Source organism: Scatophagus argus, chromosome 9, assembly GCF_020382885.2.
Source record: "Scatophagus argus isolate fScaArg1 chromosome 9, fScaArg1.pri, whole genome shotgun sequence".
NCBI classification, from domain to species: domain Eukaryota; kingdom Metazoa; phylum Chordata; class Actinopteri; family Scatophagidae; genus Scatophagus; species Scatophagus argus.
The window spans coordinates 1,070,552-1,095,687 of record NC_058501.1 but is presented as its reverse complement, the minus strand read 5'-3'; the positions used below and the strand labels follow the sequence as shown (position 1 = coordinate 1,095,687).

General features: G+C 40.9%; 1 protein-coding gene across 1 annotated transcript; it reads right to left on the bottom strand.

Moving 5' to 3' along the window:
- Positions 1 to 1,528: 1,528 nt before the first annotated feature.
- LOC124064669 (aldehyde dehydrogenase, mitochondrial-like) lies at positions 1,529 to 24,659 on the bottom strand. Its single transcript, XM_046399318.1, has 13 exons — positions 24,454 to 24,659; positions 22,743 to 22,847; positions 21,105 to 21,245; positions 20,358 to 20,437; positions 19,328 to 19,439; positions 18,541 to 18,669; positions 16,888 to 17,001; positions 13,645 to 13,747; positions 9,830 to 10,014; positions 9,432 to 9,596; positions 4,127 to 4,284; positions 2,354 to 2,468; positions 1,529 to 1,995 (listed from the first exon to the last, which is right to left on the bottom strand). The coding sequence occupies exons 1-13, from the start codon at positions 24,568 to 24,570 to the stop codon at positions 1,963 to 1,965; spliced, it is 1,557 nt and encodes a 518-aa protein (XP_046255274.1). The 5' UTR covers positions 24,571 to 24,659; the 3' UTR covers positions 1,529 to 1,962.
- Between the last annotated feature and the right edge of the window lie 477 nt (positions 24,660 to 25,136).

The following is a 25,136-nucleotide window of genomic DNA, read 5'->3' as shown; positions in this document are numbered from 1 at the left end:
CTGACATGACTTAACTTGTCTGCTTAATATAACACGTAAAAGATTGCCACTATTTGACTGCAAATGTAAGACTCACATACAAACTTTTCTAAGAGGAGATGGCCCATGGTTATATTTTGGCAAAAACTGGAGGCCTTTGTATGACTTTAGTTTTAACAGATGAGGCATGTGTCATACTCATCTATGACAATTAAGACAATAACGTTCTTGTGGTCCTTGTACACACTTGTTTCATGATGCGTTTCCTTCGTGATTTGGTCTTAGTTTCAACAAATGGCTAACTAATTTGGTTCTAATCATTTATTTTTGATTTATTTCTGTTCTGATTATTTATGGTATTGTTTTGTACCCGTGTACTTACTTGCATGTAACTACTTATATAAATGGATAGGCAGGGTAGTTAGTGGAGAAAAACACCCTTGTGTATTAAAATACCATTTAAACCAAGCAATGAACCAGATTTGTCTGTCAGAGTGGGCCCCAGGAAACCTACACAGTGAAAGTGATTCAGATGAAAGCTTGGTATAATTGCATTTTTTAATGCCTTTCCTTTCTTCATTAAGAAAAGTTATACAATTTCAATTTCCAACGGAGTACCTGTAAAATGAATAATGTTTTACTTAGGAATTATTTAGAAAACTATTACCAATTCCCAAATATATTGTGTTGCTGTGTTGTATTGATTTGGTTAAGTTCATGTGAATCTCTGTGTTGACACAGAATCATAATGTGAGGGAGTCGGATCAAAATCAGCTAACAGTCAACAGTCAGAATGAACAGGACTCATTGTACCGAGAAAGGCATCAGAATTCCTTTATTTATCCCTGAAGGGAAATTCTTGACCAACACCTGAATGTTTGACTAACTGAATCAAAGCAAGTGACTCTGGAAGTCCTTCAGACAGCCCCCATTCTAGGGTCTCCTCTCCATGCTGCATGATGTAAAGGGATTTGATTCATTACACAGTCTAACTGGCAACTCAAAATATTTGAGAAATTCTTACCATTTATATAAAAGCTTTTGCTTATTCTTTTGTTATGCAATACAGCTCAGTGCTCACATTTACATTGTTGAACACTTTTATTCCTTTGGTCTCATGTTTGTCTTTTCACATTCTTAAAGCCTTACCTTCCATGTCACGCATTTAACATTTTAACTCAAGAAACTGCAATACAAACTACAAATTTGACTGAAACATTTATAAGTAAGCTCCTCATTCAACACTTTCTCCTATGGCTAAGGATGTAGAGCAGGTTGTCCGCTAATTGGAAGGTAAGTAGTTTAATCCCCACGCCAGCTGCATGTTCAAGTGTTCTTGGGCAAGGTACAGCACCCCAAATTGCTCCTCATAGTTGTTGATTGGTGTGTGCACAATTGAGTTTAGAAATATCATGGGGCACTGAGGAAGTGCTGAAAAGCTCCTGTGCAGCCTCTGCCATGAATGTGTGCGAATAGGTGAATATGGCATGTGTTGTAATCACTTTGAGTGGTAAATTTACCATTTACAAATTTGACAAAGCAAGCCGAGTGCCTCAGATGCATTTATTATGAACAGTCTGAAATTTCTCAAAGCCCACAGATTGGAAACACAGATAGTGACTTTATAGTTTGATGATTATGATGATTAATATTAAGGTATGGAGAGTAGAATCACAAAGAAAGTTTTCCATATTCTGGTGTTAGAGAAATTGTCAGCAGAGTGGCAAGTAATTTATTCACCTCTATGCAACTATTTTATTTATTTTACATGTGGGTGGGTACATTTTCACAGCAAAAAAAAAAAAAAGTCTTTCTGCTCTAATGCAAATGCTCCTCCTTCCTCCTTGCTTCAACAGGTTTGTACTGTGCATGAAATGACAAGCAGAAGTAGAATTACTCCACACAGATCCCAAGCAGCAGAAAATCACAGTCCAATATGTTTTGGTTGTCAGCATTCAGCTGTCGAATGGGCTCACTGCACGTCTAAGAATTCTTCTGAGGCACCTTTATTGTCACCTGCGAACACAGACAAAAAGAATTTCAGGATTTCAAGATGATCTTTAATTAACTGTTGTGCACTATATCAAGACAATTACAATTTTATTGCAACATTACACTGTAATAGTATTTAAATGTATCCCACCCCTATATTCTCAAGAAGCTCGATATATTTACAGATTGTGATGTGGACAAATTACTGGTAGATCACATCTGATTATGTTGCTAAAGATGACTGATCACTACTAAACTGACAAATTTACATTTTGGCAGGTTAGCCTTAAGTGTGCATACTGACAAGAAGAGCTGATTTAGAGACATTCATCTGGTAAGCCTTTTATACACATTTATATGATGGTTTCTTTTTAGTGTTTACCGTTTTCACTTCCGTATAGTTGTCCAGGCCATACTGTCCAAGCTCTCTCCCATTACCCGAAGCCTTATAGCCTCCAAATGGAGCCTGAGCACCAAAAACGTCATAACAGTTAATCCTGCAGAGGGAAACACACACACACACACACACACATACAGGCAACATTAACAATACATAAACTCCAATGATGTAAAACACAAATGTGCTAAATATACATTTGTTGTAAAACTTATCACAACCTGAACACCAGGTTACAACTCATACACAAAACCTGAATACAGAATTCAGAAAAGTGACATGGAACATTTGGTAAGAACAAATTCAAATAAACAGGCCTTTACTATTTGGTATCCCCATGCAATCATAAAAATATCTGTTGTCTCTTATCATATTACCATAACAATATTAGGTACCCATGTTAGAAAAACCTGGATTCTTGTCTTCAATGGCTGCTGCAGTAATTTTTCTTTCCAGATGAGACTGTTTAGGACTGTTATTATCAAGATTCAACAGTGCATAAGGACATCTGTAAGAAGTTGAAGAGTGTCTGAGCTCAAAGAGTTCCACAGATTTTGGGGTTCTAACTGAAGCACAGCTGTCCTCAGCTGTGTAAACAAAAGCTGGCTAAGTTCATGCCTAGTGACCATTCTACATTTGTTTGGGTCTTGTCCAGAAAAAAAGGTTTTTGCCAATAAATATTTTAAAAAGATTCATATGTAGTAATGATATTACTACTATGACTACAGCTACTACTATTATTATTATTGTTACTAGGCTACTATTGTTATCATAATCACCATAGTATCTTCTTTAAGAATTTCCCTTCGGGGATAAATAAAGGAATTCTGATTCTGAATACTTCATCATCATCATTATCTATAGTTCCAATACTTCTGGTATTATTGCTGTTGCTGTTGTTCCTTTCTCTCCCTCTCAGAGGTTTCTGCCTTCTACAGGGCAGTTTTTCCTTGCCACTGTCACCAAGTGCTTGCTCATGGCAGAATGTTGGGCATGGCCTATACCTGCTCACAGTGTCAAGTATCATAAATAACTTTTGACGCTATATAAATAAACTGAATTGAAAAATTAAATAGATGTTTTGGTTGTACCCAAAGGAGCTTCTACGTCTACTGCAGTATTTGGAGTAGCTCAACAAGACATATATCATAGACACAAGGCAAAAAACATATGACTCATACTGTTTACATGGAAAGATATGAAATAAAGATCTTACACATCATTTGAATTTGGAGAAATTTTGCTATTTTACGAGAGGGTGTGCTCAAAACCTACATATTGTTGCATGGCAACCTTTTTCAAAAAGAGGGAGATTAGACTTTTACTCTGGTTGGGGCCACTGGCCCCTCAAAAGCACACTGCTCGGCAAAAATTCCCTGATGTAGACAGTGAGTCGAAACGTGTAGGTGCTATGTCCATCTAAGGGTTTCACAAGGCAAAGTATATGTCTAATTATTCTAATTTTTTAGCCTCATGACAAGTCCTTGGATCCAAAGAGCACCTGTTTTTGACTGCACTCGTGAAGCAGTTCTCCTTAGCAAATTTACTGTAATTTGCTTACATGTTTCATTTAATTTGCTTTCTTTTTGTTCATGATTATCTCTGACTACTACTGCTATTATTATTATGTCAGTAACATTAAGTATTGCAGGATAAAGGGTGTTTTCGTTGTGTAAAGCACTTTGAGCTACACTGTTCTTGTATGATAATAAAGTTTGTTTGATTGATTAATAATGGTTTTAGCAATAGCACGCCTACCAAACTGTGCCAGCACGGAGCCCATTGGAGATATAGTTGGCCTTATCAATGTCCTTAGTAAACACAGCAGCTGCTAAACCATATTTGGTATCATTGGCTCTTGTCACGACCTCTTCCAGTGATTTAAACTTCAGGATCTGCATCACTGGACCAAAAATCTACAAGAGAAAACATGACAGAAAACAATGAAAAAAAGATAGATAACTTAAAATCAATTCTATCAATATGTAACACAAGCAAACACTTTTACATCCCCATCATCACCCCATTCAGCCACATATCCACAGGAATTTATGAACCAGCTATTTGACCCAGACAAACAAAAAACAACATAAATAGAGGAAATATAGTTAAATGCTGAGTACAGATATGTAAGAGCGTAGGCAAGAATGTGTACTGAGTCACTGTGCATAATGATGCAAGAGAAATAGACAAAGTAGAATACTTTTCTTTTTAAATTATTATACATATATATATATCTATATATATATAGATATATATACCTAATTTTGATGAACAGTGGTGAGTTTAAGACGTAATACAACTACTCCCAGCCCCACTGCTTTTCAACCTGCTGCTCATAAGATGGTAGATATGTTTGATAAAGCTATCTCCATGTGCACTGCATCTCTTACCACTGGCCATCGCGGACGCCAGCCACCTGGCCGTCCCCATGGCGGTCAGAATTTTCAGCGTGGCCCCTGCGACTCCAAAGACCACACAATTCATGCACACTGCTTCAACTGCTTCAACTCAGGGCAGTTGAAACGTGACTGCACTCAGGCTGTTTAGTGTACAGTCAAGTCAGTTCCTACTCCTACTAGTGGTGGTTTAAACAAGCCAGCCCATGTGATGAGAGGGGCTGCACAGGCAGTGTTGACAAACCCTCACAGATGTACATGACCCACATTTGCTGTACATGGAATGCTGTGGGAACCTACCTGACGACAAGACAGTGATTTTAGTGGGGTCACAGAGAGTTGATGGGGCAAGTGAGTTGTCTAATGCGCCAGTATCAGTTAGTGACCACTTCACAATGAGAGGATACATGTCATGCACACTGAGTGAACAACTAGAGTGTAAGCTGAGAGCTGCTGGCATTGCCTTGAACCCTTGGGCTGTTCAGGAGGGTGTGGCACTTGTTGGCTGTGGGGGCCTTCTCACATAACCAAAATGCATTTATGATTCGGGCAATTAGATTTATGGATTCAGATTTGTGGTGCCAATTTGATTCTGGTGCCAGGTCAAAGAGATGACTTGATCATTGGGAACAATGTGCTCCGGCATATCATTAAAAAATGAAGTCTGACCTAAAATAGTAGGAGCTCATATCATCCAGTAATACAGGTCCAGGATATGAACAGATCCTCCGGCTGCTGTATTGTATTTCACATCGGTTGGATCCTGAGTTGCCAGACAGGATCGGTACAGTTAAGGTGAGACAGGCTGGCACTTTACTCATTCGCCAGGAGTATGCTGTTTGGGGGAGTTACCAACCTCTGTTCCTATTTCACCAGGGAACACTGTGGTTATGGAGCTGTCATCTGATTGGTCCATCCCAAGAAACATAATAGTGGGTTTTAACACCTATGTGGGGTGACTGCTGGGTTCCACTGAAGGCTCTCAATCCCTCCCACAAGCCTGTTACACTGAGGCGCAATGCCAAGGTTGCTGATGTGTTTCCATGTATTGTAGTTGAGGATTTGTCCTTTTCTCAGGGTCTGTGCAAAACCCACGGTCTGATGATTCACCAGTGTTGTCACAACTGGTGCAGGACCCTGTAAAGCTGCTGAAGGACTGTGGTTTAACTGATACAGTCTATCTACAGTTGTGAAGTGACGAATGGAAAAGAAAAATCGCTAGGCTTTTGTTGGCCTATCAAGATATGTTTTCCCAGGACAAGCTGGACTGTAGTGAGGCAAAAGATTTTGTCCACTGTAACCACCTCACAGAAGACTGCCCCTTCAGGCTCCCCTATCACCGGGTGCCACCAGCGCATCAGAAGCTGAGAGAGGTGCTTTCTGAGATGGAGATGAAAGGCATTATCAGTAAGTCCACCAGTGAATACACTTACATACAATATTAATACAATTCAGGCTGACTGCCTGGCTGTACCATCTTCAGTACCATGGATCTAATACCAGGGTTTTACAATAACCCCCCTCCCCCCCAATACACAGCCTTCACCACTCCCCTGGGCCTCTATGTGTGCAATAATCCACCATTCCATGATGAGGATGATGCTGGTGATGATTTTGGTGATTTGAACTTTTCCTGCCTTCTCTGCTATCTGGATGATCTGTTGGTGTTTGCACATTCTAAAGAGGGGGAACTGGCAAGGCTGGAGATTGTTTTCAGTCGCCTGAGGGCCAGCGGTCTGTGAGATTCATAGGCCATGTGGTGTATCTGTAGACCAGGAAAAAGTGAAGGCCATTTCTGGCTTCCAAAAGGAAGGCCTAATGAATCCTGATGGCTGCACCTCATCTCAGCAGACAGTGAGATCTTTTCTCAGCATGGTGCTGTTTTACCAGCACTTCATTCCAGCATGATCTCACATTGCAAAACCACTTTGTTCTTACAGTAGGTCAAAAGAGGAGAGTTAAGGGCCATGGATGTGATATGTGATGGGGATCTACCATGAGTTAACACCTCAGATTGGATGCCTGCATGTGAGAGAGATCTAGAGGAGGTCAAGGCAGCACCCTTGAACTGTGTGGTACTGGCCCATCCAGATTTTGAAAGGCCGTTCAGTCTCTTGACTGATGCTTCCATGGATGGCCTGGGTGCTATTTTGCCTCAGGTCCCAGCTGATGAGGCGAAGGCATGACCTGTAGCCTTTGCGAGCAAATCTTTCAGTTAAAGCCAAGCTTAATACCCTGCTCACAGGCTTGAGTTCTTGGTGCTGAAGGGGGCTGTGTGTGATATGTTCAGTCACTGACTTTCATTCTATTCTATTCTATTCCATTCTATTCATTCTGTTCTATTGCCTGGACCAATAATAATCCTTCCACATACATCTTAACCAGGCCAAAAGTGGATGCCTGTGAGCAGCGCTGGGATGCTAAGCTTGCGCCATGCTGCTTTGAGATCAACTGTGTGCCTGGCAAGTTGAATGCATTTGTGAAACCCTTGACTCAGCGGCTTTTGTCAGAGCCATACTCAGAGCAAGTTTGTGATGTGAGGGATGATGCTCTGTAGGATGCCTTTTGTCTGACCTGTCAAACCCAGTTTATAGACAGCCCTCTCTCTCTCTGATGCTAATGTCTCCATGTCAGAGAATGGCGTCTCCTCTATTTTGTCCTCCATCAGCCACACACACTCTCTTTGGCTCGCCTGGTATGATATGGAAAAAAGATGTACACAGCCATGTGAGGAACTGCACACTGATGTGTCCTCAGTAAGACCTCAGAGCCAGATGTTAGAGCCCCTTGGAGCAGCTTGGAAACCTGCTCTCATATCTACCGGATAAGAGATCATGAAGGGAATGAGCGTGTGGTTCAGCACAACCTGCTCCTTGATGTACATTTCTTACTTCTGGATGTGACCTTGGACGATGACGCCACTCCCTCCCGAGCCTCCCTCTCCTGACCGACGTGGCACTGATATGTCAGTTGTGGATGTGGGGGCCATCATCGGACGAGCCTCTCTCTTGCATCAGTGAGAGTGGTGATGACCGCACATCAGTGTGGGTACAGCAGCTGCCACCCACTGTACAGACTATGATACAGAGCTGCACTAATAAGGTAGCTTTGCCATCCTCTTCCAAGAGGAGGCAGAGGCAAATCTTTGAGATGCAATGAACAATGTTGTGAAACTGTCTGACCACCCTTGATGCCCTTGTTAAACTGGGGCTGGAAAGCTTTGGCTGGCACTTGTCTGCCATCCTGACAGAGGCCAAGATACTCCATGTTGTCCCAGTCCCAGTCATTCTGGTGGTGTTGGTTGTTGTTGCTCTTCTTCTTCAGTCGAGGCCTGCTTACTCTCCAACAAATGTTGTGGCAACAGTCAATGAAAGTCAGTGTAGCCACGTTTGTCAGAGCTCTCGAGGTTTCACCCTCATCCAGCTGAAACAAGCACAGGTCGCCCGCCTCATATTTGAACACATAGCCCCAGCATCCGTGCATTCCATGAGGCTTCAAAGACCATTCCTCCAGCAGAGACTTGGACGGAGGCCTCTGGGTGCGACACACATACAGTACGTTTCTTTTAAGAGCCCAGACTGTTTAAAGATCGTTGCAGGCGTCTTGCAAATGAGCGATGAGGAACCAGGCACTCGCAGAGACATGGGAGTGTTCCTGGCTTGTAATTTCTTGGCTCCTTTGCTGTGAAAGGTTTTTGTTCTAGGCATGGTGAACGGCATTTTTTTTCTGCCCTAGTAGCATTCATATTCCACAAATACCCTGCTAGTCTCTACTCTCATTGGTGTCTCAGTTATTTAGGGTTTGCATTCATTGGCTCACAATTCCACAATTGTCTATGATGTGGCATGCACACATTGGTTCCTAAGGTGGGACTTAGAGTCAAACGACACTCTCTCATTTGCTGAAAGGAGAGATCTTTGGGTGATGACATGGAAGCTTCTCACTGGATAGGGGGACCTGTCAAAATCAGTTTGACCACAGGTACCAAGATACATCTCTAGTACACCTGTTTGCCCTGCGATGACATGTCAAAATGACCACTCTGAATATGGTCTCTTTAACACTACTATATGACATTCTCTTGCAGCTGGGACAAAGAAACACACAGAAGATCACCAGGCATTTTTAAAGGCTTTTCAGAAAACGGTGGATTAAAACTGTTAAATTTCGAGGTAAATGTGGTGGTTTGGCTGGAATTTCAAAATACTTTCAAAATACATAGGTAATTAATACCTACTTATCATGAAATGTGCAGACCTGGCCAAGACTATGACTGTGGCCAGCATGAAAGCATAAATGTGTCCGCCCACTCACCATAAATTAAATTTATTTATATATATTCTATTTTCTATCTATTTTTAGTTAAAAAGCAAGTGATGAGACTTCGGAGAATCAAAGTAAGGGACGCATCTCACATTTGGGGATGCTACTCTCTCCCCACTAGCTTCCAGACCTGGGGTCAGCAGATGTGAGGTCAACAGTTAATATTTCCTGTTGACTGCACTACCTTTAGCTAGAATCAGCAACACCCAATGATTTTGAAATTAATTATGACACATTGAATGCATTCATAAAAACAAAATAATATAATAATGTGTGTTCTATGTCACTTTATTTCGTTGTCATTTTAGAGCTGTCATTTTAAATCTTATATGCTATCCTACCTCCTCTCTGGCAATGGTCATGTTGTCCTGGACATCGCCAAACACAGTTGGTTGGATGAAGTATCCTCTGTCTGCAGCAACTCCTCCTCCACACATCAGCTTGGCTCCTTCTCTTTTTCCACTGCTAATGTATCCCAGAATCTTGTTGAACTGCTCCTCATCTACCTAGAATTAAAGTGGAATTAATTTATATTGAAGATTCAATTAAAAGAAATTTCTCTCAGGTTTTAAACACAAGCTTAGTAAAATCCATTGTTGTTGAGATAATCCATCTGACTGATAGACTGATTGCTGCACAGGTGTTTCTTTGGACTGGTCACAATAAAAGACTACTCTAAAGTAACTGTGAATGTATTAGTTATTTACAGTGAATGACCGTGACTGAGTTTGTGTGTTACCTGAGGTCCTTGCTCAGTGTTTAAGTCAAAAGGGTTTCCAACCACTCGTCTCTTAGCTCGGTCAACACTCCGTTCAACAAACTCATCATAGATGTCTGCTTGGACGTAGGTTCTGGAGCCAGCACAGCAACACTGGCCTTGGTTGAAAAACAGGGCAAAATGGGACTGCTCCACTGCATCTTCCACTGAAATTACAAACATAACCATAACTCTCACAGGGAAAATATATTTAAAAACAAGCAATACTAAAGCACTCTTCCACTGTCAATATATGACTTGTAATGCATTGCAGTACTTGCTACTGATAGCATATGTCGCAACTGATAGCATGTGTGCTTTAAAGATACCCAGTAGTTTGATATCAGACCTTTTTGTAGTGATAAAGAAGAAGTGTACCCAAGGTGTTACAGCACAGCACTATCACTGTTAGGTGTGCTGACTGGTGCAACAGAACGCTCAGTATTGTTTGGGAATTTTCCCTGAGTGCAACCTATTGCCGTCAGAAGTTGCCTGATGATTGCTGAATGATCGAATGTTGACCTAAGGATTAAATGGAGTCCACCTATGTGTAATACAAATACAGCTACAGAGGTTTGTCGAGAGAATGTTCTGGAGAAACAGCATCATGAAGTCCAAGGATCACACCAGACTGGTCAGGGATAAAGTTGTGGAGCAGCTTAAATCAGGGTTAGGCTATAAAAAGATTTTCAAAGCTTTGAACATCTCACAGAGCACTGTTCAATCCATCATCCGGAAATGGAAAGAGTATGGCACAACTACATACCTACCAAGACATGGCCTTCCACTTAAACTTACAGGAACAAGAACAAGAAGAGCACTGATCAGAGATGCAGCCAAGAGGCCCATGGTAACTCTGGAGGAGCTGCAGAGATCCATGGCTCAAGTGGGGGAATCTGTCAACAGGACAACTATTACTTGTGCACTACACAAATCTGGCCTTTATGGAAGAGTGGCAAGAAGAAAGCCATTGTTGAAAAAAAGCCATAAAAAGTCCCATTTGTAGTTTGCCAGAAGCTATGTGGGGACACAGCAAACATGGAAGAATGTGCTCTGGTTTGATAAGACCAAAACTGAACTTTTTGGCCTAAAAGCAAAACGCTATGTGTAGCAGAAAACTAACAGCGCACATCACTCTGAACACACCATCCCCACTGTGGTGGTGGGGGCAATCTTGGAAGAAAACCTGCTGGGGTCTGCAAAAGACTTGAGACTGGGGCAGAGGTTCACCTTCCAGCAGGACAATGACCCTAAACATAAATCCAGAGCTACAATGGAATGGTTTAAAACAAAACATATTCATGTGTTAGAATAGCCCAGTCAAAGTCCAGACCTAAATCCAATCGAGAATTTGTGGCAAGATCTGAAAACTGCTGTTCACAAACCCTCTCTATCTAATCTGGCTGAGCTTGAGCTGTTTTGCAAAGAAGAATGGACAAACATTTCAGTCTGTAGATGTGCAAAGCTAGTAGAGACATATCCCAAAAGACTTGATGCTGTAATTGCAGTGAAAGGCGGTTCCACAAAGTATTAACTCAAGGGGGGCCGAATAGGGGGGTGATGGTCTTTCATACAGTGGTATGAAAAAGTTTGGGCACCCCTGATCATTTTCAGGATTTTCCTTTATAAATCATTGGTTGTTCGGATCAGCAATTTCAGTTAAATATATCATATAGCAGACAAACACAGTGATATTTCAGAAGTGAAATGAAGTTTATAGGATTAACAGAAAGTGTGCAATAATTACTTAAACAACATTAGGCAGGTGCATAAATTTGGGCACCACAACAGAAAAATGACATCAATATTTCGTAGATCCTCCTTTTGCAGAAATAACAGCCTCTAAATGCTTCCTATAGCTTCCAATGAGGGTCTGGAGTCTGGTTGAAGGTATTTTTGACCATTCTTCTTTACAAAAAATCTCCAGTTCAGTCAGGTTTGATGGTTTCCGAGCATGGACAGCCCGCTTTAAATCACACCACAGATTTTCAATAATGTTCAGGTCTGGGGACTGAGATGGCCATTCCAGAACGTTGTAGTTGTTCCTCTGCATGAATGCCTTTGTAGAGTTTGAGCAGTGTTTGGGGTCGTTGTCTTGTTGAAGTATCCAGCCCAGGCGCAACTTCAACTTTGTCACTGATTCTTGAACATTGTTGGCAAGAATCTGCTGATACTGACTGGAATCCATGCGACCTTCAACTTTTACAAGATTGCCAGTACCTGCACTGGCCACACAGCCCCACAGCATGATGGAACCACCACCAAATTTTACTGTGGGTAGCAAGTGTTTGTCTTGGAATGCTGTGTTCTTCTTCCGCCATGCATACCGCCCCTTGTTATGTCCAAATAACTCAATTTTACATTCATCAGTCCACAGCACCTTATTCCAAAAGGAAGCTGGCTTGTCCAAATGTGCTTTAGCATACCTCAAGCGACTCTGTTTGTGGCATGTGCGTAGAAAAGGCTTCCGCCGCATTACTCTCCCATACAGCATCTCCTTGTGCAAAGTGCGCTGAATAGTTGAACGATGCACAGTGACACCATCTGCAGCAAGATCATGTTGTAGGTCTTTGGAGCTGGTCTGTGGGTTGAGTTTGACCGTTCTCACCATTCCTCGCCTCTGCTTATCAGAGATTTTTCTTGACCTGCCACTCCGGGCCTTAACTAGGACTGTGCCTGTGGTCTTCCATTTCCTCACTATGTTCCTCACAGTGGAAACTGACAGCTTAAATCTCTGAGCCAGCTTTTTGTATCCTTCCCCTAAACCATGATGTTGGACAATCTTTGTTTTCAGGTCATTTGAGAGTTGTTTTGAGGCTCCCATGTTGCCACTCCTCAGAGAAGATGCAAAAGGGAGAACAACTTGCTACTGGCCACCTGAAATACCCTTTCTCATGATCGGATTCACCTGTGTATGTAGGTCAAGGGTCAATGAGCTTACCAAACAAACTTTGTGTTCCAATAATTAGTGCTAAAGGTACTCAAATCAATAAAACAACAAGGGTGCCCAAATTTATGCACCTGCCTAATGTTGTTTAAGTAATTGTTGCACACTTTCTGTTAATCCTATAAACTTCATTTCACTTCTGAAATATCACTGTGTTTGTCTGCTATATGATATATTTAACTGAAATTGCTGATCCGAACAACCAATGATTTATAAAGGAAAATCCTGAAAATGATCAGGGGTGCCCAAACTTTTTCATACCACTGTATAAAATGCAAATAAAATGTATTTATGTTTGTGGTCATGACGTGACAAAATGTGGAAAAGTTCCAGTGGTATGAATACTTTTGCAAGCCACCATAACCATAATCAAAGCCATTTATATGAGGTAAATATCCTTCCACAGTGTATACAAATGAAGTCAAATATTTACAAAGTGCCAAATCATAACAAAAGTTATCTCATGACACTTTCCAAATAGAGCAGGTTTAGAGAAGGACCCAGTATTGCTCCATGAAGAAGGATTTGGCATCAGTGGCAAGGAAAAACTCCTTTTAGAAGGCAGAAACTTGGAGTAGATCTGGACTCTAGGTGGACAGACTGAAGGCCTGCATCATATCAGTGCATACTGTGTTTTAGATGTGCATATCACACAAATCACATTAGCACAAAACAACTGCCCTACAGAGAATCTGCTGTTTTAGGCATACCCTTGGGCAGCTGCCTGCATTGGCTGAGTGGTAATCCAGCCATGATTAGAATGTGATTGCAGCATTTGGATATCTAAAATAAAACAATCACAGTAGCATACAGCATTTTGCAGCTTTGGAAACACAGACAGAATACATACTGTTGGCATCAGACAGAATGATATTAGGACTCTTTCCTCCCAGCTCCAGAGTAACTTTCTTCAGGTTACTGCTGCCTGAGGCCTGCTGAATGAGATGACCCACCTGAAGGATACGGAAAGAAAAAGATAGTGACACTTCAGATGAAAAATATTTTGAAAGAGAGGTAACAATAAAATCATTGCACAGACACTCTCTTCACATTTAAGAGTTTCCTTTTTGATAAAGTCAAGGATAGCCGAGCTGGCCCAGAGTTATGCTGCTATAGGCTTAGACTGCTGCTCCTTTCATTCTGTACACATTCATGATCCAGCAATGTCTGTTACTAGCTTGGCCTCTTCTCTGAAATCTTTGTGCTTTCTCTTTTCTTAAGTTCCTATCAGTCGTAGTTTGACCTGCTGTGGTCCTGCTTGATGCCCACTGTTAGTATTGTATTTTTATTTAGCCGATTATTCATACTGTTCGTGTTATGTTGAGTGTGTGTTTGTTGTGTGAACTGGTGGGTGGGTCCATGACGGTTTGGTCAGAGACTGAGGTGTGTTAGTAGTGACTCATGTAGCCTTTCAGTACTTTTCATCAAAACTCTATGGATCTTATTTGTGTCTAACAAACATCCTGAATGCATTTCTTTGTCCATCGTACACTTCGAAAGTCGATTTGTCTTGAAACCTGCATTGTTTATATCCATGTTTACTTGCTTGCAGTCCTATTCCCTGTCATTTCATGGCACATTGCTGCATTTCTTTGTGCATTAGGAGATGATGCAGGAACTTATGTCTGGTGCTACTCTGATGAAACATATAAAGATGACATGAAGAAAGCAAGAAAATTCCCCCAATCATTGATAATATGGGGTTGCATGTCAGGTAAAGGACCAGGAGAGATGGTGATCATTAGCTCAAGAGTCAGTGCACAGGTGTACACAGAAATGTTTTTTCCATTCATTGACAAACTGTTTGGTGATGATGTTATTTTTAGGACAATAATGCGTTTTGCACAGAGCCAGGAATGTCGAAGCTTTTCTTCAGGAAAAGGTATATCCATTCTATGACACGGGCAGCAAACAGTCCCGATCTCAAATATTGAGAATTTGTGGGGGAAATTGACAAAAATAAATAAAAGAAAGCTGGAACCAGACTGATACAGAATATTGTTTTTCAAGTCCGTGCCTCAGAGAATTCAGGCGGTCATAAAAGCCAGAGGAGATGCAGCAAAGTACCAACTGTTAGTTTTCGTTGCTGTTCCATTTGAATATTTCATAGGTTTTTCCTCAGCCTTGAGTCATTCCATAATTTTTTTTCTCTTGCTCGATATTTTTTTAGTTCGTATACACCAGTGGTGCACAATAAGTCAATCGCGATCGACTGGTCGATCATAGGTAGTGTGGGTAGATCATATGGCATTAAAAAAAATAGCTGTTAGCCTATCATCCATCCTCACTAAGGTGTTTGCCGTTTGATTGACATACAGTGCAGCGAGTCTGAGATCTCATCTTTTTTAACATACGGGATCACCGCGGCTAAAACGCGCAAGCTACTGTCAAACTCCGGTGAACTAATTACCAAGTTAGCGACTTCTGATTTATTTCTACTAAAGAAAGGGTCTACTAATGAGTGGCTCAACTTATTTATGTGAGTCAGCCTTTTCCCACATGAAGATTCTTAAGTCCAAATACCGTTCCACCATGACTGATGATCGCTTGGAAGTGTGTTTGAGGTTGGCTATCAGCAGCTACTGTCTGGACTATGCAACCCTGGCTGATTCCATGAAGTGCAAGTCATCAAAGTAAAGTAATGGCCAAAAATGTACAGAATTGTATTGTGCCATATGGGTTCACACTGTTATGCAAAATACACCAACATATATTATAAAAATATAAAGTATACTCAGAATATATATACTGTATTTTCCGCACTAAAGGGGCGCACCTAAAAGCCTTCAATTTTCTCAAAAGCCGACAGTGCGCCTTATAATCCGATGCGCCTTATCTATGGATCAATATTGGTCAATCGTGGCTACCGTAGTCAGGGGGCGTGGCCGAAGTAACAGATTTAAGCGCACAAGTGAAGCACACTAATTCAGTGCTTGCCGTCATTCCGGGTGGATTGACAAAAGAACTCCAACTGCTAGATATTGGTGTCAACAGGGCATTCAAAGCTAGACTGTGAACTGCGTGGGAGCAGTGGATGACGGAAGGCTAACACACGTTCACCAAGACAGGGAGACAGCGCCGAACGACGTACACCACTATCTGCCAGTGGATCGTAAATGCCTGGGCTGATATATCAGTCTCAACTGTGGTCCGAGCTTTCAGGAAGGCTGGAATCGTCGCTGAACTACCAGACAACAGCAGCGACACTGACTCGGATAATGACGACGTTGACGAGACGGAGCATGTTGGATGCCGTATTCGCCCAGCTGTTCAATTCTGACACTGAAGAAGAAGAATTCGAGGGATTCGTGGATGAGGAATGAACTGATAAAGTGAGCTTTACATGTTTCTTCTGTGTGTTCACAACTGAACAAGGTTGGTCATATTGTGAATATGGACATTAACATTTGAGCAACGTTGAGTTATTGTTATATTGTTATTGCTTTGCACTATTTCGAGAGTTACTATATTGTTATTGCACTTACGTTTGAGTTACCGTAACGGTATCAGACTCTTTTACGTGTTTACTGAATCGAGGAAAAGTTCCCGTCCACTACGTGATAAAAATGTTGCACTACCTGTTATACCTTGCTGTTGTTAAAAGATAAACTGTCGCGAAAATACTACGTCGCTGACATTACCTCGGGAAAAATAATAACACAGCTGTTTATTCATTTTGGGAGTGAACGGAGTTGTCAGAACGCTGGTTTGTATTCTATTAATAAAGTTTGACTGACTTATCTGACTGTTTTGTTGACATTCCCTTTAGCGCAGCTCCATCTAGTGGACGCAAAACGCAACCCGAGCCACTGCTGTAGCTTCTATCCTATGCGCCTTATAATGCGGTGCGCCTTATATATGAAAACAGTTTTAAAATAGGCCATTCATTGAAGGTGCGCCTTATAATCCGGTGCACCTTATAGTGTGAAAAATACGGTAAATAAATATATGTTAAGCATTTTTATTTTGGGTAGATCATTTTGACTTGGCCATTTTAAAAATAGCTTGCAAGCCAAAAAAGTGTGGGCACCCCTGGTATACACCATGTTATCTTCTGACAACTAAAAGGCAAAAAAACAGACAGCTGTCCTACCTCTGTGGAGCCAGTGAAAGCCACCTTGTCAACATCCATGTGCTCGGTAATAGCGGCTCCAGCTGATGGTCCCATGCCAGGCAAGATATTCACAACACCTTCAGGAAACCCCACCTGGAACCAGAACCACGTCAACAAAACCTTACAACAATCTCTCATTATTATCAAATAAATCTTTGTACATAACACAATATGCAAAACTGAAGCAAAGTGTACAATTCTTAAATGAAAGAAGAAGCCAGCATTTGTTTAGACTAGCAATGTGGTCATATTCTTTCTTGGTAAAACTACAATTTCAGCATTTTGAATTCACTACAACTGACCAACACTTTACAAAAAGAAGGCCATTGCAATAACCTGCTATTTTTTTTATACTAACCAATTTTCTTCTTTCTTCTCTGTAAAACTACTTAAGCCCTGAAGTTGGAAAGGGAATTGAAAGACAAATAGTTTCAAGAACCTTCACGTTGAACTTAAATTCATTGCTTGTATCAAGCCTTTTAAACTCTTATGCACTTGAAGGATTCTTAGTCATTCTTGCTTAATCCATTTTTTTGGTTTAATAAGAGTATATTTCTTGACTACAGAACATTTGCCTAGTTCATAGAACATATTTTGCAGGTTGATTACATCATTTAAGACAAAAGGATAACAAAGTGCTCTGTGCTAATAACTTTAGTTGCTAAAGATGCTTCGAATAATGTAGGTACAAACAAACATCATGTAACAATTTATTCTTCATAAAAAGTAAAAACTGCAAAACACAATACCCTTTACTATCTTTGAGTTCCCAATCCAACTTGAAAAGACAACAGTGAAAAGTGCGTTGTGTACAAGGATTGTTAGAGGTATAAAAACAAAACTTGGACTACCCAGCTTTCACATAGTTTTAATATTTTCATTGTCTGCGGAGGATAAGCCAGCCTTCTTTCTGACATTTCCACTCCTCCAGGAAGAAAAGTAAGTATTATTTATGACCATAGTACTGAAACTAACAACTTTAATACATTTCCTGATAAGCATAATGACCCTTTACTAAACTCTGCCCTTGTGTTGTTAACTGCTGTTAGTCCATCAAGCCATCAAAGCTAGCATGGAATGTCAAAAAAAAAACAATCGCAATCTTTTTTTCACTTTGAAATGATTCTATTTATAAAAGCAATAAACAGAGAAAACATCCAAGGGGATGAGTACTTTTCAATGGCACTGTACCTTCAGTAGCTAGTGTGGCACGAGTACCACTTAACGGTTGTTCGAATAAATATAAACTAACCTATATCTCCTTCTAACCTCCCCATTTGATTTGAAGTGTCACAATTACCTGTTCCCCAGGCACAATGGTTAACCACAAGTAGCTTGAGCCATTTGTTATGCCATTGAAATTAAAATTATTATAAAACAGTGCATTTTTATCTAATTTTTTAAAAAAAAATGTCAGGAGGGTCTGGCCCTCTTTGAGTGTGAACACCTGTGGTACAAAGTATAGAATTTGCTACTATGATTCAATCTTTTTCGCCCACTGAAAGGTTAAGCATAAAACTTGTATTGTATAAATTGAAAACACATTCCCAAAGTTCTTTGTATCGACAATCATATCTATTTTTCTGGTGAAGTCACATAAACTGATGGAGTATAAAGAAGGAAACAAAGTACCTCTTTAATAAGGCTGGCCACATAGAGTGCTGTGAGTGGCGTCTGCTCTGCAACTTTCATCACCACAGTGTTCCCTGTCGCAAGGGCAGGGCCGAGCTTCCAGGCCTGCATCAACAGAGGGAAGTTCCACTGCAGGGAGAGGAGAGAAAGTTCAGCACTAAAGGTATGGTCATTTTCCACTTTCACCCTACAGATACTCTCCATTTCCAATTCACTTCTGAAGCCTGTGTGACAGAAAAATTCCAACACGCGTTGCCTGCTTCAATGTCATTCACAGCAGGATCTAGCAAATATGCAGGTCAGAGTTCACCTTTGTGAAAATGAAGCTCTTCAAGAATTTTCATATTCATGCATCTTATATTAATATTTTTTCATGTCAGATAACAATGATATTAATTTCTGGGAAGACGCCGGCAGAGAAAAACGGCTTTTTCTTCTATTGGAAAAGTACTGGTCTACATGTCCAGGATAAATTCAACTGCAGGTTTGCACTGGCTAGATTAATAACCATTAGGACTACATCCTGTCACTTCACTCTTCATATCTCCTTCATTCCTCTGTATTATCTATCTAAACTGTGCTGCATATTTTTTTCAAACTTACTTTTTTCTGATGTTAAATTTTAGAATCATCTTGCCTTTGTAGACCGATCCATCAGCTGGGAAAATCAGGTGCAGTATCCATTTCCTCCTTCCATATTTTATATATCTCTTTTTATTTAACAGAATGTACAATAATTCAAACCTCCCTACCTATCTCCACCCCCCCACCCTCCCACCTCTCTCACCGGTATGATCTGTCCACAGACTCCAATGGGTTCATGTCTGGTGTAGCAGAAATAATCTCCATCAATGGGAATGGTCTTTCCCTCCCATTTGTCAGCCCAGCCTGCGTAGTACCTAAACACAACACAACCAGTTTGGATATGCATTAGTATAATCCTGATACCAAAAAAAATTTGGGATTCCTTGTAAAACATAAATAAAAACAGAAAGCAATCATTTTCAAGCAAGCTGTTTTTACCCACAATCATTTTACAGAGTGTTCCTAAGCCCGTGTCGTAGTATCTTTTGTACAGTCATGTGTTTCACAAAGGAGAGAACCTCGCTCCATCTTTGTGAATGACTGAGCTTTTCAATAATCCCCCTTGGGTCCTACCAATGAACCTGTTCACCTGTGGGATGTTTCAAACAGGTGTTTTTGAGTATTCCACAACTTTCCCATTCCTTTGTTGCTCTTTTTGTACATTTGTACAAAATCTGAGCTACACAAAAGGTTTTCTTTGTCCCAAATTCAGAGTAAAGCAACTTTATCTCACTTAAGGCTTCTGAGATTACACTAAACACCGATACAGTATTGTAACAGTATCATCCACGTGGACTGAGGCAGCCAAAGCCAGCTGTAACAAGGCAATGTTATAGCAGGGCTGCATTACATGACTTTGCTTCCCAGACGCAACAACCTAAAAGAATTCTGGTTGTCTTTGCTTCTACCATGACCGGGGTAACTGGGAACCTACACAGACATAAATAGAACTGTCCTTGGACAAGACCCCAAATTGCTACCAACGGCTCATGTGAATGGTTATTGCGCCTCATGAGCAGGTGGAACCCCAGATGGAATCCTCTGTTCCCTGTGCATAAATGTGTTTGTGAACGTATGAATGCTGGATCAAATTGTAAAGCTCTTTAAGTGGTTATTAAGTACAGTCCATTAAGTATAGTGATAAGATAAGATAATCCTTTATTAGTCCAATAACTGGGAAATTACAGTAATGCTTTAAAATGCCATAAAACCCTGTGTTTTGCATTTGTTACCTGAGACATTTCACCACATTTGGTAGGTCCACAGTGTAGGAATCTACATATGGCTTTCCATTGTCAAGGGTCTCCAGTTCCTGTGGCAACAACTCAATCTCAAATTTACATGCACATCAACATTACGTGCTACGTACAACATTCAAACAATTTAATTTTGCAATGCTGTGTGACATGATGCTTTTCCTAATATAACAGAAAATATACAAAATGTTGTTTCGGTTACTAAGAAACTATGGAAGTGAAAATGTCAAGGAATGAATCTATTTTTGACCAGCTGGCCGATCTTTTAAATGACAACTCACTTTGCAATAAACCTGATTCTGATCTGATTCTGCTAAAATTCACAAATGTTTCAGCATGGCCCCTTTTAGTCTATAGCAATAAAAATAGTTCCGTCTTCCCAGAAGTAGAAGAATTATTCAAGTCATTTCTTCTATTGTAATTACACACGTGTAAATATTGTTTTATATTTGCTAAATGATGTGCAAAACCACAGAAAAAGCACAAATTTACATACTGGATAGTTTTGAAAATTCTGTAGTGATGCTGGGATTTATGATGAAACATCAACTTTTGTATTGCATTACAAGTCTTATCCGAAAATTCCTGTAAAATAAATGTAGTGAAATATGAATGTGATCTGTGATTATACCTGATGGGGTAACGGAATGATAGAAATAAAAGCAGCCATGTTGTTTCTTCAGGCCTGGTTCAGTAGAGTTCTGATATTTGATAATGACTCACCGCGAGATAGGCAGCATCCCTCTCAATGGCATCAGCTAATCGGTTCAGAAGCAGGCCGCGATGAGAGGCATCCATCCGTCGCCATGGTGACCCCAACTTAAAGGCATTACGTGCTGCTTTCACCGCCCTGTCTACATCTGCCTGGAGATACAACACCGCAACTTCATTATCTGGTTGGTGCACTCAAGGGAACATAGTGAAATATCTTTGCGTTCCCCAGTGCTGGAAAAGTGCAGATTAGAAAAATAAAATTAAATTTGCCATGGTCCAATGGTGAACAAGACTCAAATTATTGAATTTGTGTCAAAAGTACAATCCACCTCTTCTCTGTTGATTCATATATTTATATTCATAGGCATGGATAACAGTACAACTTCTGTATCACGCTATCAACCTGTTGTAGCTTTAAAACTCCAGTGGACATGGAACTCTGTAATTTCCTAGAGAAACACAGGAAATTTGTCACCAGTTCTGCTCATAAGTTTTATGGACAGAATTTCTCAGCACAGCCAAGTGGTGGAGAGTGTCAAGGTTGGTGGCCTTAAGATTCTGTCTCTGCTTTTTGTAGACGATGCGGTCCTATTGGCGCCTGTGACCAAACAGTGACCTCCAGCTCGTACTGGGACAGTTTGCAGCCGAGTGTGAAGCAGCTGGGATGAAGATCAGCACTTCGAGGCCACGGTTCTCATCCGGAAAAGGGTGGATTGCCCAATCCAGAGTTGCAGCCTCAAATGGAGGAGTTCAAGCATCTCGAGGTCTTGTTCACGAGAGAAGAAATAAAAATAGAGCAGGAGATTGACAGACAGTTCGGGCAGTGTCCGTTGTGGTGTGGACGCTGTACTGGTCCGTTGTGGTGAAGAAAGAGTTAAGCTGAAAGGTGAAGCTGTCAATATACCAGTCAATCTATGTTCCAACCCTCACCTATGCTTACAAGCTATGTGTAGTGGCCAAACGAACAAGACCATGAATACAAGCGGCTGAAATGAGTTTCCTCCGCAGGGTGGCTGGGCTCAGCCTTAGAGATAAGGTGAGAAGCTTGGATATCTGGGAGGGGCTCAGAATAGAGCTGCTGCTCCTCCACATGGAGAGGAGCCAGTTGAGGTGGTTTGGGCACCTGGTTAGGATGCCACCCTAAGGAGTCGTTTAAGCCCCCTTCAGATAGCCCCCAATGGAGGGACTACATCTTTTGTCTGGACTGGGTTTCTATCCTGCTCATACAAAAATATACTTGGATTTCTTATGAAATTTTCTAGTCGTTATTATTATATTAATTAATTTCTATATCTATTAAGTGTCCTGGCAATAGGGTCTTGCCCGGCAGTAGAGTCCCGGCAAGCGCCACTGGCCCACTCAAATTTTCTTGTGAAGAAATTTTCTAGTTTTTGATTATTAGTATTGTTTGAAAAATACATATTGTGCAACGCTAACAGAAAATCCCATTCACAGCAGCAGATCGGCCAGACACTGACTGTTGCTGGTGAATGTTGTACAAGTTGTAAGCTTCTTGTTCTGTGTAGTCCAGATCTCCATGTTGTAGAACAGAAGCATGGGCTTTAATTTTGTTCGAGCTCGACCGGCCTGGTGCAGTTTGAATCTAATGTTATTTTCCAGTAAATGTCCACAACACACTTTGCTTACCTTGTCAGCCTCGGCGACTTGACAGATGACTTCACCAGTTGCCGGGTTAATGGTAGGGAAAGTTTTCCCACTCGCTGCATCCTGCCACTGGTTGTTGATAAACAGCTGAAACATTAAAATACATCATTATAAGGGCTGCATTTGTTCCAAAACAAACATGTCATTCAGTGAAGAAGAAACTAACTTACTGGAGTTATTAAGACAGTAAAATGTAACTAATATGTGCTTGTTGGGGATATTTTTTGTCTTTTGCAGATGTTATTCTTTGATAACATTAATTCTTGATGCATTCTGCATGGATTTTCCCACTAGCAGAATATTTAGGGAATTTTTGGAATTTAAACCTCATCTTCTACACAATGTTTATAGAACATTGTGTAAAGCATTTCGACTCTGTCAAGGTTATTTATGTTTCAATTTAATCTCATTAAAACCACAATTTTACGATCGGTCATTATTACATTTTACATTACAACTTGTACATTTCCATTTTATGGACCATGGAGAAAATATATGCTATTGTCGTGGTTTCCACCAGTGACACTGTATGCACCAGCCACTGAAACTAGATGTAATTAAAATTATGTATGCAAGTTGACTTGAAAATCTAACAGTGGTGTGTGTGTGTGTGTGTGTCAGCATGTGGACATATGCAAGAGACTGCACTACAAGTTGCAATTCTCCCACTCCCTGTCTTCTTTCACACACACACACACACACACACATAGTATAGTATACACTTCAGGCATCCAAACACACACACACATATATACACATCTGCATGCGTGTGCAGGTTCACATGTAGGCCTTCAAAACATAGCAGAATACAACATATTATACCTCAAAGGTGCAACAGCAGCAGTAGCAATGAAAACAATAAGACATGAGCTATAAGGGTGAATATCTTTATTATCTAATATTGCACAAAAAATAATGCATTAGAATCAATTTTCAAGTGCTATTGTAACAGATAAATTCCACCCTGCAGAGTCTCATCAGTCTTGTCTTTCTTCCAACTACAAGTGAGGAGCCAGGCCATGTAAGGACCGAGGTCTGTCTTGACACTACCACTCCTTAGGTTCCTTACTTTTCTTTTTGCACCTTCGTTTTAGTGAATTATCTTGACACTCTGAGTCATACTGCCCGCACAACAACAGGATAAAACTGACAAATGTTGCAGACAATGAGGCGAAATGAGCTTCATCTAAACAATTAACTCCAGTGTCGTTAGTTCCAAACAGTCTCATTTAATATGTATCCAGACACCACAAAGTAACACGGTAACAAGGAAGCGCCGTTAACCATTAACGTTATGTAACCTCGCCTGACCACGTGAAACTTATCTTTTTCAAACAGGATTTTGAAATCGCAGCTGGACTAAATTCCATAACGTTGAATTAGTTAACCTTTCAACTGTTTCTTCACTCCTCGTCACAAAGCTGCCGATGCACTTTAACAAACCAGCAGCGCCTACTTTGCCTGCACTCGCACAAACTAGAAAAATCAAAAGTTAAATATAACTACGGTGCGTCTGGATTCTGGACCACAGCTCAAGTTTTCCAAGCCACTTGAACAAATAATAAGCCCGCGTAATGTTAACAGCGCGGTGTGTGAATAAACAACTTTGCTTATCTGCAGCGCAGCATGACATACTTGTTGATTGCGCAGTTGGCCAATCTTGCATTTATGTGGCAATTCTGGCCTACTATACCTTGTTATAATGGATCTCAGGTCGGGTGCTCGGTTCTGGTATGGCCGTCGCAGAGTAGTGACACACCGACAGCCGGCTCAGTCTGGGAAGAGCCCGAGAAAACACTGTACGGATCATGCTGCCTCTTCTTGGGCCCGTTCGAGATGAACTGCGACTCTTCTGGGAAGATTAAGTGAGGGTGGCAGCAGCAGCGGGCGGAGACACAAAGCTGCAGTAGAGTAAACAGTTTCTCAGCCCTTCTACGGACCGTGTGGTCACGCCCTCGAACGTGTGACGCAGCGGAGTGGGAAACCGCAATGCATTGTGGGCTTTGTGGGCAACTTAAAGGTGTATTTTGGACGCTTCTCTTGTGTTCTGTTGTTTTGTTTTAATACGTTAAAACATGGTGCAAACGTGCCGCTTCGGTTAAAACAATGGGGTGAGATTTTTCTCATTTCCAACGTGGAAGCAAAGCCAAGGACCTCGGATCTGTGAGCTAACAAGGAGACGCCGAATGCCGTGAGACGACTAAACATCACTTTCAACTTAATCGCCCGACATATTGGTGCGTTCACGGCATTTTCAGACTGGTGTTTTTCTGAAAATAAAATGAATGTCTGTTAATCTTCCTTTGCTTACTTCTATTTATCCTTAACATGGCGCAGGCACAGAAAAATCTCCTCACCTGTTACTTGCTCATATGG